This window comes from Rhea americana, unplaced genomic scaffold (assembly GCF_003343005.1).
Source record: "Rhea americana isolate MKP2758 unplaced genomic scaffold, rheAme1 scaffold_5, whole genome shotgun sequence".
NCBI lineage: Eukaryota > Metazoa > Chordata > Aves > Rheiformes > Rheidae > Rhea > Rhea americana.
In genome coordinates, this window is record NW_028186645.1 from 7,148,736 (window position 1) to 7,161,655 (window position 12,920).

A 12,920-nucleotide genomic window follows, 5' to 3' on the forward strand; every position below is an offset into this window, starting at 1 on the left:
CCCGGCCGCCCGCCTCGCCCGCGCCTGTCACCCCGCGCCGCCCGCCGCCGCCCGCGCCATCTGCTGCCCCCCGCCGCTTCCAGCCCTGCGGATCCACTTGTCCTCCAGGATCCCTTGCTGGCCGTCGCTCCTGCCTGCCCTTCGCCCCGCAGAGAGCCTCTCTCCTCTCTGCGGCTCTCCCCAGCGGAGGCTTGGTCGCCTTTTGTGCAGCACCTAACTGTCGCTGGAGCAGCTCGCCTTTCACTGCCTCGCCTCCTTTCCTGCCGCTCCAGATCTTCTGTTCCTGCCGGTAATGAGGAGCCTGTGGGAGCACTGAAGAGGAGTAGGAAGAGCTCTCCTGGCGTGCCCGAGTGGGGCTGCTCCCCTCCTTCCCGCTCCCCTCCTTTGAGGGGGGCCGAGCCCCCYGCCAGCCTCCTGCTTCTTCAGGCCGTGCAAGCCGGGGTGGCGGCTGTGGCGTGGCGAGCGGCAAGATGACGGACACCCGGCGGAGGGTGAAGGTGTACACGCTAAATGAGGACCGCCAGTGGGACGATCGAGGCACGGGGCATGTGTCCTCTTGCTACGTGGAGAGGCTGAAGGGCATGTCCCTGCTAGTCAGGGCAGAGAGTGATGGTAAGTAAGTGGGTATGTGTTAAGTTGTTTGAGCCTTTCCTTGTCCTGTGCAGAAAAGGAGCTGGTGTTGGCTTTGTGTATCTCTTGCCTTAACATTTTGCTGCATGATTAAAATACATTCCTGAAAGCAAGTAGGCATCAGCCATACTTCAGTCTTGTTAGGCCAAGAGAAAGAAATGGACGGTTGCCACCAAGTGCAAACATTGTAGTAGGCACTTGGTTTACAGCACATGCAGTGTGCTGTATACCAAATATGTTCAGGTCTCATTGCAAGTTTCGTACAGGACTGGGTATGATTAGATACCCGGTCTGCTCCAGACCCAAAGCTGAGCATTGTGAATGCTTTCTTAGACGTTTCTGGAAGGAATCCCCTCATGAAAGAGTTGCTTAAAACTGAAGCCACTTTTAAAGTGATTAAAAAAAAAAAGTTATTGGATAGTTGAATGGCAAACATCCCTTTTTTTTCTTTTTGCTCTTATTTTCTTTGGTGGTAAGATTATATGGGACACTAACAGGTAACTGTAATTATCCATGTGCAGCTGTAGGATTAAAGACAATACAATGGGCAGAATAGCATTGTCAGAGATGCTTTTTTTCTTTTTCTGGGAATAGTATTTCTCAGTCCTTCTGCAGTTTTAGATCTGCCTGTAAGTAAATGTCAAATGATACATTATCAATTTCCTTGACATTTTTGACAAAATCTACTATAACTTAAGCAGTAGTAGTATCTGCCTCTACAGATACATATTTGGACTAGTCTTGATTATTGGATGAGTGAGTTCTTGACTGCTATGGTCAGAACAGATTTTGAACAGTCTATCTTGCAATACCTACTGTGTTTTTGCTAGTAAAGTCTGTCAATGCATGACTTAGTCCTTCGTTAAATATATAACCATTCTATCTAGTGACTTAGAGTGACTTATCTAGTTGTGGCTTAACAATAGACATCTTAATTTTTTTTATTTGGCATTTTCATTATAGAAACTTGGAGGTAAAGCAGCCTTAGAGCCGTTAATTCTCGCTGTCCGAGAAAGTTCTGACGAAGTGCACAACAGTCTCTGCAGTAAAGAGATCATAAGCTGATATGGAGGCATCAAATTTGCATCTGAGCTGGGTTCTGATAATTGAGCTTCTGATAAGCTTGAATCTCGGGGTTTTGTAGTTTGTAATTATCCCTTAAAGTCTTAAATTAGTACTTGTTTTTTAATTTTCTTTTGCTAAAGAAGTTGTGTTCTTTATTTTGGTTTAACCAACTTCCTAGTGTAAGACAATCAAAATGGAAGTAGACTTAGTTTAATTTCAACATGAGTGAGGGAGGTTAAGGAGGAGGAAGGTCATTGCTAAACTTTTAAGGTAATCTTATATTCCAGTATGCTTTACTGTAGAGACAGTCCTTGTTGTCTTCATGGCTGCTGTGCTCAGGAGACTCTCTTAGCTAATGTTTAAAAACTGTCATGTTCTGTTTTTATACTCCAATCAAGTTTCTGATTGATTTTTTTTAATGTAAGAAAACAAAAGTTTTCTTGGTTGTCAAGAGATTGTCCATTCAAATTAAAATACAGTTTTAGTGAATTTTGGTGGGATTATGTGTGTTTAAAACTGATTTGAACCTGAGTTGGATTGTTGTGGCCAGYTTATTGTAAATAAAGTTCTGTAAAACAGAAAATACAAACTGGTGTAAGTGATCTCAGAACAAACCTGAACTCATTACTTTGTGTTGCATCGCTCAGATAATTTAAAAAGAAATCAAGGAGAAGGCGCTCAAACATAACAGCATCTAATACACAGAAGTATACTTAATAGGATACATGCATTAGACTTTTCTCAAACAGCATGTACTTCAACAGTATTGAATAATACATAGAACTGAAGTTCTTAATTTAGTAGATGGAGTGTTCATTTGCCCAGAACTGAAACTATTAATAGGCATAGTTATTCTAACTTCCTTGTGTAAATGCCTCCTAAAATTTGATTTACATTTTGTTCACTCTGTGTTAATAGTTTTATAAGCTAATTTAGGCAAATGATTTGAAAGAACGTGATGCCAGACTTGTATTTTAGATGCCATGCAGTTTGTTGTATTCTGTATCTTGCTTGCTCTTTTCTCCTAAATGAAATAGTTGACTATCATTTTCCTAGTTACCAAAGCATACTAGTATTAGGAACCTGACCTATATATCACTTGCTTCCATTTTCCCAGTTCTTATGTTTCCTTTGTCAGTTCCTCCTCTTTCCACAAGGTCGATTCTTCCTTCCTCCTTTTCTAAACGACCTTTTCCTGGAGTTTGAACTAAGATTCATCCTGTGCTTATTGGCTTGTTCTTATTGATTTACTCCAGGAAGCTGACTGAAAACTTTGGGTACTGCCTGGAGTTCAGGGCTCCTGTTTCCTGAGTGGAGGAAGCCATGGGGGATGTTAGTAGTAGTTCCCAACAGTGTATTGGAAATTCCCACTCCTCTTAAAGGGCCAGCTCAGYTGTGTGCAGAACGGCAGCAGAACTGCTACAGTTTGTTTGGCTTACTGTCGAGTAGCACATAGTTCTGTCTTTTTTTTTTTTATTTTTATTTCTTTTTTTTATTGCTAAGGTGTAGCTTGCTGTGGTGCAGTGGCTGCTTTACGAGCAGTTGAATTTGTATGGCAGGGTTGGGGTGTTTAGATAAGGGAGCTGGAATCACTTTTCCAAGTCCAAGGTAAGCTATCACTTGATTGAGAGCAATAAAAAGGGRAAAAAAAAAGTGCTCTCACTCTGTTCTTACCTATGGATTGGTAGGGAGTGTTTCTTTGTTTGTTTGTTTGTTTTTTAACACATACTTAAAATGAAAGAATTTAGAGCCAGTGAGGTGATTTGTGTTGCTATCTGGTATGTCTTTAATGCTCCCTGGCAATAAGTGTTGAGTCATTGTGGGGAATTTGGAGTCATCTGTTATCATAGAGAAATATCATAAAACTATTTTCAGATCAGATATATTATGCTTTTGAAGCAGAGGGACTTGCATTTTCTACACTTAAATGACTCTTTTTCCTTCTTTTTAAATCAAAACTTTGTGTGATTTTTAGTTGCAGCATGTTCTAGTTATTGAAGTGCAGTAGTGAATTTTTCCTCTACAAATGACTGACTTCCTTGTGAGTGTTTTTCGTCAGGAGCCGTTGATTTCTTATCTTTTTCTCACGTGGTATTGTAGATTGCTCTGGCCTGTCTCATTCTTGAAATTGCTCTATGCTTTTTACTTTATGTATTTTTAATATAAAATGTTTTATATTTTCCCTGCCTACTTTCAGATCGTTTTGCTGTTCTTTCCTTCAAGACCAAGTGACTGAAGTGACCCCTAAATGAACCTTTCTATGCAATGAACTTATTTGTTAAAAGTTTAAGCCTTCAAATAAATTCTTACCAGTCCTCCAACTAAACCTCTTAACAAGCCAGACTCCTCTGTTGGAGGCCCTGCTGCCTCCTCACCGTTAGGCAGTACCTGGTGACCTCTATTGAGAAGTCCTGGCTTGCCACTTCCAACATCTTTATTTTAGTGACTTCTCTGCCMCTCCTACAACAGATACCAGGGTAGGCACCTGCCTCCTTGCTGCTTCTTCAGGCTTGGTATCAGTAACCCCATAATAATGGCAGAAGGCCTTGCCAGAATTTGGCTTAGATTTGCTTTCCCTTGTGCAGACTTAAAGGCTTAATTGTTTTTAAGGAAAGCTAAAGATTACACAGAAGTTGTTGACATGTGCACAGGGTGTCTTATGCTTTTCCTGGAAAACTTTTTTTTTTTTTTTTTTTCATTATTATTAGGCTACTGCTAACGCTACAGTTTTAATGCCGTATACCAGGCCAGCAGGGCTAGACTGTGACAAGGACTTCTTCGGAGAGTTTTTCAGGGAAGCAACTGAGTTGGCAAACAGGAGTCTGTTGAAAAAAGCCTTTTGTGGAAATGTATATGACTTAAGAGTTCTGGGCCAAGATAAAAAYACAGGGAAAGATACCACTTCGTTCCCTACCTCTCTTATTCTAGATTTTAAACCTTGGCCATTTCTTGCAAAATTGTTTTGTTGCATCAAACTTTTCATTTAAACATATGAGATGTCTACTCTGGTGGAGGGAAATGAGAGAAATAAACTATAGCTTTTTTCCTGTTGAGGAAGGATACACCTAACTTACAGCATTGTGAAAGAGGAGCAGTATTCAATATCAGCAGCTCTCCTCTATATGCATTTATGTAAACAGCTCTGCAGATACGTTGTCAGAAGTTATTGGATTGGGAGGTTTTATATTCTTAAATATCTTTAAAATAGCATTGTAGACCTGTAATCTTTTTCAGCAAGAATTCCTCCATAAACACAGCATTTTCACAGCATAGAATGGTTTTATTGCACAGAAAACCCACAAATTTGATGTATTTAATCAGTCAAAAATAACAGAATTCTGTAAATCGGTACTTTCCTCTTAATAGATGGTTTCAGGGGTTACTTTCTGGCACCAGTGTTGTTCAGTTACCTTTACAAATTCATTTGAGGTTATAATTCAGAAAATAGCTAGATCTGCATTTTTTTTTCTGGCTTATTAAAAACAAAGGTTGTATTTAGGTGAGTTTTGGGTTTTTATGTGACTCTGAATAGAGCCAATAAAGATGAAATTGTATTGTGTATTTTTACAAAGTAGGCTGCATAATCTTAACACATTCTAGGACAGTACCAAGAGACAAATACGTATATAGAAAGCAATTGTTTTTGACAAATGAACAAATACCTTGATTTATATTCAGAAATCAATACTGATCGTGATTATGAGTGAAGAAGAGCTTTATTTGTGATGTGTTACACATCTGTAACCTTCTAAAGAACATATTTGTGTTCTGGGCATTTGGTACTGTTGTTTGGTTTCCAGAAGCATRTAACAACAACTTAAGACAATTTCCTACTGCAAAAGGACTTGGTCCTGTAAAACCTACTATATGAAAATGAACTCACTGAACTAACTACTAGAATAGTCACTGATTTTTAGTAACAGTCTGAGTTGTTGAACCCTTTTGGGGGGAACAGTGTTCATAAATGGAGTATCAGATCTTTCAGGAGTCTGGAAATGGGGCAGTTTAGGGTTACAGAGCTCGGTTTACACTTCAGTACATTTCTATCTCTGAATTTATATTTTCTTGTAATTTTTGTCCTGAATGGTGAGGAATAAGTTGAATCATGTGGCAATAAGAAGGAACTCGAGCCTAATAAGGTTTGATTTGACTTTGCTAGCAGGCATCAGGTTTAGTAGGGAAGAAAGGATCTTTTTTTAGATCTAATGAAGAGGTCATCCTTTAGTGTCCACTTCTGCTTTGGAAGATGAACTGTCTGTACATTCAGTCATTTAAAAATATTTTTTTGAATGCTAATTTGTCAAACATGGAATTCAAGTTTTATGATATTCTGCTAATTTCTTATTTCCGAATTTCAACATTATGTAACTGCTGAACACAGATCTACAGACATGGAAATTATAAATTATTTTTAATTCTTATGAGGTACTATTGCATACTTTGTGCTATTGAATGTTTCTGGCCAGTGAAGGCTTTTAGGGAGGTTAGCCAACAAAGTTAATAGCACAAAGTAACGTTTTAAAGTTTCCTGTAGGTGAAGATGATGTTTTGAAAATAGGCTCACAGTAAATTACTTATTGCCTGTAACTGCTGGTTAGAAAAGGGAATTCTGTTTCTAGAACATCAACAAAGCTTAGCTGAGGAGTTCTCATTGTGTGTCCTTCTGCAGTTCTACTCTATAGTTTATTTTATTGAAGTTACACTATCACATAGTTCAGCTCTGTTAGCAAAGCAGTTTACTCAARTGATGTGGAATAAAAAATTGAAAAACTCTGAAAAAGAAGTAGATGTGTGTGGGATTTTTTTTTTCTTGAGGGCTGTATAACTCGATTTTATTGTTGGATTATATCTGAGTTTGTAAACAGTTCTGTCTGCAAGAGCAGCAGTGAGACAGGGTGGTAGCTTCTCAAGCCAGCTTCATTACTGAAGGCTGCCTYTTGTAGAACAAGTCTTGGGAATTGGGAAGAAGCAGCCATTGCAGGTAAGTTACAGTTGTAAAAAACAGCTCTAATCCATATGTTTTTAAACAGCATGTGCCTTGTAAGCTATTTAATTTCTGAATCCTTGTTAAAATTCTAAATTCATGAAGTAATAGCCTTCTTTTTATTGTATGGAGAGAGAAACATATTTATGTGATTCTTTAGTGAGGCACTCTTTCAACAAATGAAGTCTCCCTCACCACACCCAGCCTAACAGCTCCTGTTAGTCAGTAGAAACATTTCAGGAAGGGAGAGTATTTTGGGATGTATAAGTCATGAGATTGAGTATGATGACATTCAGTAAACTAACTTTGGTTTGGGATGTTTTAGCAGTGGATTTTATAATTTGTAGACCCTTAAGGAATTGGAAATTTATTTATAATCAGTTCAGCAAGGTGATTCTACTGTGAGATTTGGAATTAAAATTTTCAGTTCCAAATATGATTTTTATATCTAAGGGTTTTTATATACGTATATACTTGTCAAGCCTTTGAATTCTCAGGCTTCTCTAATTGAGGTGTTTAAAGTGATTTTGTTTGTTCTCTGACAAACAAAACGTTCATTCTCTGCGTTAACGAATGACTGTTTAAGTATAGTTAATTTGTCAAATGTTCTGGTAAGGTAAGTACAAGACCACCTTAAAATTATAGTTACCAAACTAGGAAACTAAGAATTTGGACTTAAAGAATAAGTTTAAACAAGTAAATGGATGGAAAAGCACTTTCTGAAGGGATGTTTGCAGTCTTACCTTTTCAATTGTATAAGTTAATTTATCAGATCTTTCTGATAAATGTTGAGTGAAGCATTGCAGAGGCAGAAATTGAAGTCTTGGCCGTTAAGCGTCCCTCATATGCACTGGTATTTGTGCAGCTGAGYAGTAAGTTTGGATGAGGGGGGTGATCTGACTAAAAAACAGTTTTAGGGGTTGTTTTTTGGCTAGCACAACTCTGAACCATCTTACTATGACATGTTAACATAAATGTTTGTGCAAGAGGAAGGGGAAGAAGACAGAGATGGGAATGAAACTGATGCAGTTCTGTCTTGAGTCTGTATAAGCTGCTGTGAAACCACGATTCCGGAGTTTGTCTCATGTCTGAAGTTTCTGGTACTGGCAGTCACGGTGTTTACCACAGTAAGCATTAGTTTCTTGATGTGCTTTTCAGCAAGCTAAAATAAGTGTTTTAGCTAAGTTTTAAGAAGCAGTACCACATAATAAGCAAATTTTGTGCAAAGCAACTATWGGTGCCCTACAGAATGTATTTGTGGAATTAATGCTGACTTTTGCTGGTTTGACCAATTCTAAACATTTTTCTATTGAAATTATCTACTAAGAATAAGACAGAGGTTAAAAATCCATTCTCCAAAATACTCTAGAATGTTCTTTGGTATTTGAGCAATAACCTTGAGGGAAAATGAAATACAGAGTTCTGTAGAATATGACTCATTCTTTGTATTTTTGGGAGGAAAGGAGATATCTACTCAAGGAATGAATTATCAGAAAATTCATGTTGAGATTTGAAACTGCAGTACAAATGTAAATAAATGGAACTTTTTTCTTCTAGGTTCTCTTCTTTTGGAGTCCAAAATTAACCCGAACACCGCGTACCAGAAACAACAGGTAAATATACTGTGGTTTTTTTGTTGTTGTTGTTTGGTTTTGTTTTCATTTTTAAAGGCAAGTTCTTTGCTTCAGAGATATTGTCGATTTTTCTGCCTCTATTGTAAATATATTTTAGGCCCTTGTACGAGAAGGCAAAATAGGTGGTGGTGTGGTGTTTTTTTTTCCCCCCCCTCATTTTTCCAATTTAACAGTACTTGTGTGATTTCTCTGCTTTCTGTGTGAAATAATCTATTCTGCTGCTATTTCTGTCTTATACAAGCCAAAAAAAAAATGCTGTGGGAGAGACAGGCAAGGCATAGTTGTGAAGGTCACAAATTATCTGAGGTTCATGCAGATTACAGTATCTGAAACTTAATAGAATCTGATTTTTCTTCTTTAGATTTCCACTACTACAACTTCCAGTGTGTTTTATTTTAAAGAGTAGATGGCTTTAAAGCTTTTCATGTCTTTGGCTCTTATTTGGAAGGTGGATGTGGGTTACTACTACTTCAAAACTTTCCATATACATAAGAACAGCTTCTCAACTCTTAAGTCTACATCTCACTTCAGTTAAATCTTGCATTGTGAGCCCTCAAAGAATGCTACTCTTGGAAAGGAGTGAACCATTGCTGTTCTTATCTCATGGACAGTGAGAAATGCCCTAGAGGCTGAGAAATGCCTGAACCAGATTGTATTTTGATGCCTGTCTGGCCAGCTCCGACTTGCTAACATCCTGTCAGATACACTCAGTGTGTTTGAACTATTTAAGCTGAAGACTGAAGAGTGTTTTATTACAAGCGTAGGCCTGCTGTAGTGCTGCTCACAGGCAGTCCCAGCGGTTCTGTGAATGCAGCTGTACTTAGGGTTATACATGTTGAACTGAATGTTGAGAATGAATCTGGGTTAAAAATATCCTTTCTGGCAATATTTGGATTTAGCCTATATTTGCTCCTTGATAAAATTCATTATGGCACTGTATAAGCAGTTGCACTGAACAACTAGTGAGGGTAGTGTTGAGGTGGAGAATCAATTGCAGGAAATAAGAAAGGAGAATTGTTTAACCTGACTAGCAAAAATGCTAAGTAATCTAGCTGCTAGTTGTAGTCCTTGCTAGCTTAAGGTTGTGGTTTATAATGCGGTAGCTTCAGCTTTAGGACTACTAAAATGACATCAGATATTTCAGATGTATGGCATAAAGTGCTGAGCTAGTCAAAACTTAGTCGTTGTTTCAGATGTATTCAAAAAGTATTGAGGGGTAGCTTTGTATCAACAGGCTTTATGCCAGATCAAGTATCAAGTAGCCTCAAAATAAGCATGAAATCATAAAGTCAGTGCAAACCATCGTCCATGCTTGTCAGTGCAGTAGCAGTTAACTTGTGTGCTCATTGCTGATCTGGGTCCAGCRTGTATTGTAATCCAGCAGAGCACAAATCTGATATTGCTGATTGTGAAAACCTGGTTAGAAATACAAAATATTAAACATGAATCTGTCCTATTAGAACAGCACTATATATGCTTTCTGTGCTGGAGAAAGGAAGAAAGCTACTTTTAGAGCTTTCAAATGATAGGTGGACAGAAATTTGTATTTGCAGGTGGATAATCTGTATTCTCTAAGCAGTCTCATACAGCATGTAGGCTGTATGTAGAGCTCTGCTGTGTGCCCTTAAGAATTCGGAATCTTTCCTGTGTGTTGAAAGATTTTAGTTCTATTTTTCGACACTGTTATTCTTCCAGTGAGGTGTACTTATCCTTTCCCTCTGTAAAAGGCAAACTCTTAGCTTAAACTTAATTCCGTGAGTTAAGGTTGGAGTTTAGCTGTTGAAAGGGGGAGTTCCTTATTCCCCCCCCCCCTTATGTTGTGCCAATTATACTTACCAGAACTCTGAACTGCCTTAACTCACTAAAAGAAAAGAAAACCAACTTGGTACTCCAAACCCCTCCTCAAAACCAGCACTTCTACCTCAGCAGAAGTCCAAAGCCAGCTCCGCTTGTGGAACTGTGGGATGGAAGAGCGATTCCTTTTTGGCTGCAGGATGCCGCTTACTTCACTAGTAGCTAAGGTGATACTTTAGCCGGAGGTCAGCAAAGACTTGCTTCTGAGTTAGTCTGCAGTTGTCAATTGCTGTCTTAAAATTTCAGTAAAAATCTTCYAGAGTTGTAAGGCTTTCAGCTTAAGAGTAACTTTACAGCGTGATGTTCTTGTCAGTCTTTTAWCTCAAAATTTGGAAGGGAGGAAACATCCATTCAGTTTTAAAAGGGTAGATAGTGGTGCACTGGAGCTGTTTTTACTGTTACCTTGGATATCTAAGGGAACAAGCGTTTGAGTTCTGACATTCATCTAGGTTGGTGTGAGGTTTGTAAGGAGAAACTTTTTTTATTGGACTAGCTGTTAGGCTTGGGAAGGGGAGGAAGGAGAGATGCATGACGGGTAAGTTCTTGGGGAACTTGGCTATTCTGGTTGCTTTGGGTTCTTTCAAAAAAAAAAAAAAAAAAAAAACCCCACTATGCTTAAAAAAATTTAAGCTATGACAATCTGTTCCCTAGTTGTTCCAGACTTACCTTTCCGTCTGCATGCTTGGTATAACTCTTTAGGGCAAGAAGCACTTAGCCATTTTTAACTGTCTTTTCACTAGTCAGATGAAGAAAGTAGCAATAATCTTTCTGTCACAACGAAGAGTTAATTTCTGCTTTGCATTTAAAAAGAGATGTGCCTGTATACCTGATGCTGAATACAGATTTTACTACTTGTGGAAGTTTTTGGATGCCCTAAACAGTGTACTTCCTAGCAAACTCATCTTTAGTGCATTAACTAGAAAAGAAGGAATCTCTCTGAGGAGAACGTACTGGTAAGGAAACTACTTGAGAAATTAGCCACAGGAGTTTAGGGGATGTTAATTCTCAATGTTAAGGTAATATTTATATGCAGAAGATTTCTTCTAATAAAGCATCATGTGAGTTAGTATGACAACTTGGTCCTCTGTCTGGTATTCCTATTTAGGGCTGTATGTTAAGTTTTACTACTATTTGTATTTTAAAATGTTACAAAAAAGGTACTGTAATTTAGGTATGGAATATACTGTATGTAGTTGTAGTGTACAGTTTAAAACTAAATTTTATTTACTAAATGTAATTTACTTATGTGGTGCTGACCACATGTATAGAAGATGTTTTCTCTTCCATTGTTGATTGTTTTCTTAATATATTAATAAATGTGGAAGATAATTTATTTGTAATGTCCTGATGCATATGACACTGAAGTCAGTTTACACATTTTGATCCATGCTCTGATTATTTTTGAGGACATAGTGAGACAGTTGCAGAATCCTAGTGATAGAGGTGCTGTAATTAAGAACAGATAATCATTATTCCAGAAGTCAACAATTGTTGTAGTATTTTAGGACAACACACCTCTTATATAACCTTAAAGGACAAAATAACACTATGTAATAGAGTTTATTTAGGGATAAAGCTGATGTGGGTGTGGACTCTGGAATACGCTTTTCAAATAGTATTTTGACAGTGCTACAGCAGTAGAACAGTAAACACTTATCTTCAACTTTATTACTTTAGATACATCCTGTAACCAAGTGATGAAGTATGCATTACATCCCTTTTTGTGCCTGAAACAAGGAAGACTAGAGTTGTTTACAGCTTTCAGCTGCAAAGTCTTGCCTCTGCACTGAAGACTTCAGTGTCTCATATCCTCTGCTTTGGGAGTCCTTTTTTTTTTCTTTCTTTTTTGCGCCCCCCCTCCCCCGCAATTCCTCAAAAGAACATACTGCTTAAATTCATTCACAGTGCCATCTACTAGCGAAGTAGCTCAAAGATACCTATCCTTGAATGGTGAAAAGCAGACTTTAACAACACAGCTAAAATATGAGAAGATCCAAGCAGATACTGGCAGAATCTTCAGAGAAGATAAACTTCCCACATTTGCTGTCAGGACAAATGTGCCAACACTGAAGCTATTACAATAAAATTTGAGCCTATTGCAGCTAAAACAGTAAGGAAGAGGGGATATGTAGAGGGAGCAAGGGGAGTGAGTACTGGTCTGTGTGTATGTTGCCAAAGGATTACTTTTTTTATTGACCTAAGTTTTCCTRTGAGATCTATCTTTTCTGCCGTCTTTGGATACGGTCACTGAGTTAGTAAGTTGAGGTTCTATTTAGAATTAATAAACTGATTTTCTTCTATGGGATCTACTGAAATGCAGCACTGAGAAGTCAAGTATGATCGGTGAGCTTCCAAGGAAGCTAACAGARTATATTCTACCAAAAGACTGAGTAATCTTTGACATTACTCAGGTTTTAGGGCTAACTTATTAACACATTTAAATACACAAATTCCAGGACAACTACACTGAAAAAAGTCAGAATTGAAACTTTGTTACACTATGAGGGCAACCATTTCTCACTTGAAAAGTCTGCTGAAATCCACTGCAATAACTTTGTATGCCTCACTTTAAATAAAAGTACTAGTGCTATCAAAGAAAGTTTTGTAAGTATAAAAATATAGTGGTTTTACTTTTCATTAGAAATAATATGGCAGCAAGATTCTGAAAGGTAGTTTAACATGTCCAGGGCATGTCTGTAAATATAAGCAAAGGCTTAACACATGAGGAAAGTTGGTGGTCAGGACAGTCTGAG

General features: G+C 38.0%; 1 protein-coding gene across 1 annotated transcript in view; it reads left to right on the top strand.

Annotated features, from left to right (window-relative positions):
* Positions 1-6: 6 nt before the first annotated feature.
* Positions 7-12,920, top strand: part of PPP4R3A (protein phosphatase 4 regulatory subunit 3A) — a 43,130-nt gene continuing 30,216 nt past the window's right edge. Inside the window, exons 1-2 of the mRNA XM_085317547.1 lie at positions 7-612; positions 8,237-8,292. Of these exons, the coding sequence (XP_085173673.1) occupies positions 471-612; positions 8,237-8,292 (198 nt within the window). The 5' untranslated portion in view covers positions 7-470. The remainder of the gene's footprint in view (positions 613-8,236; positions 8,293-12,920) is intronic.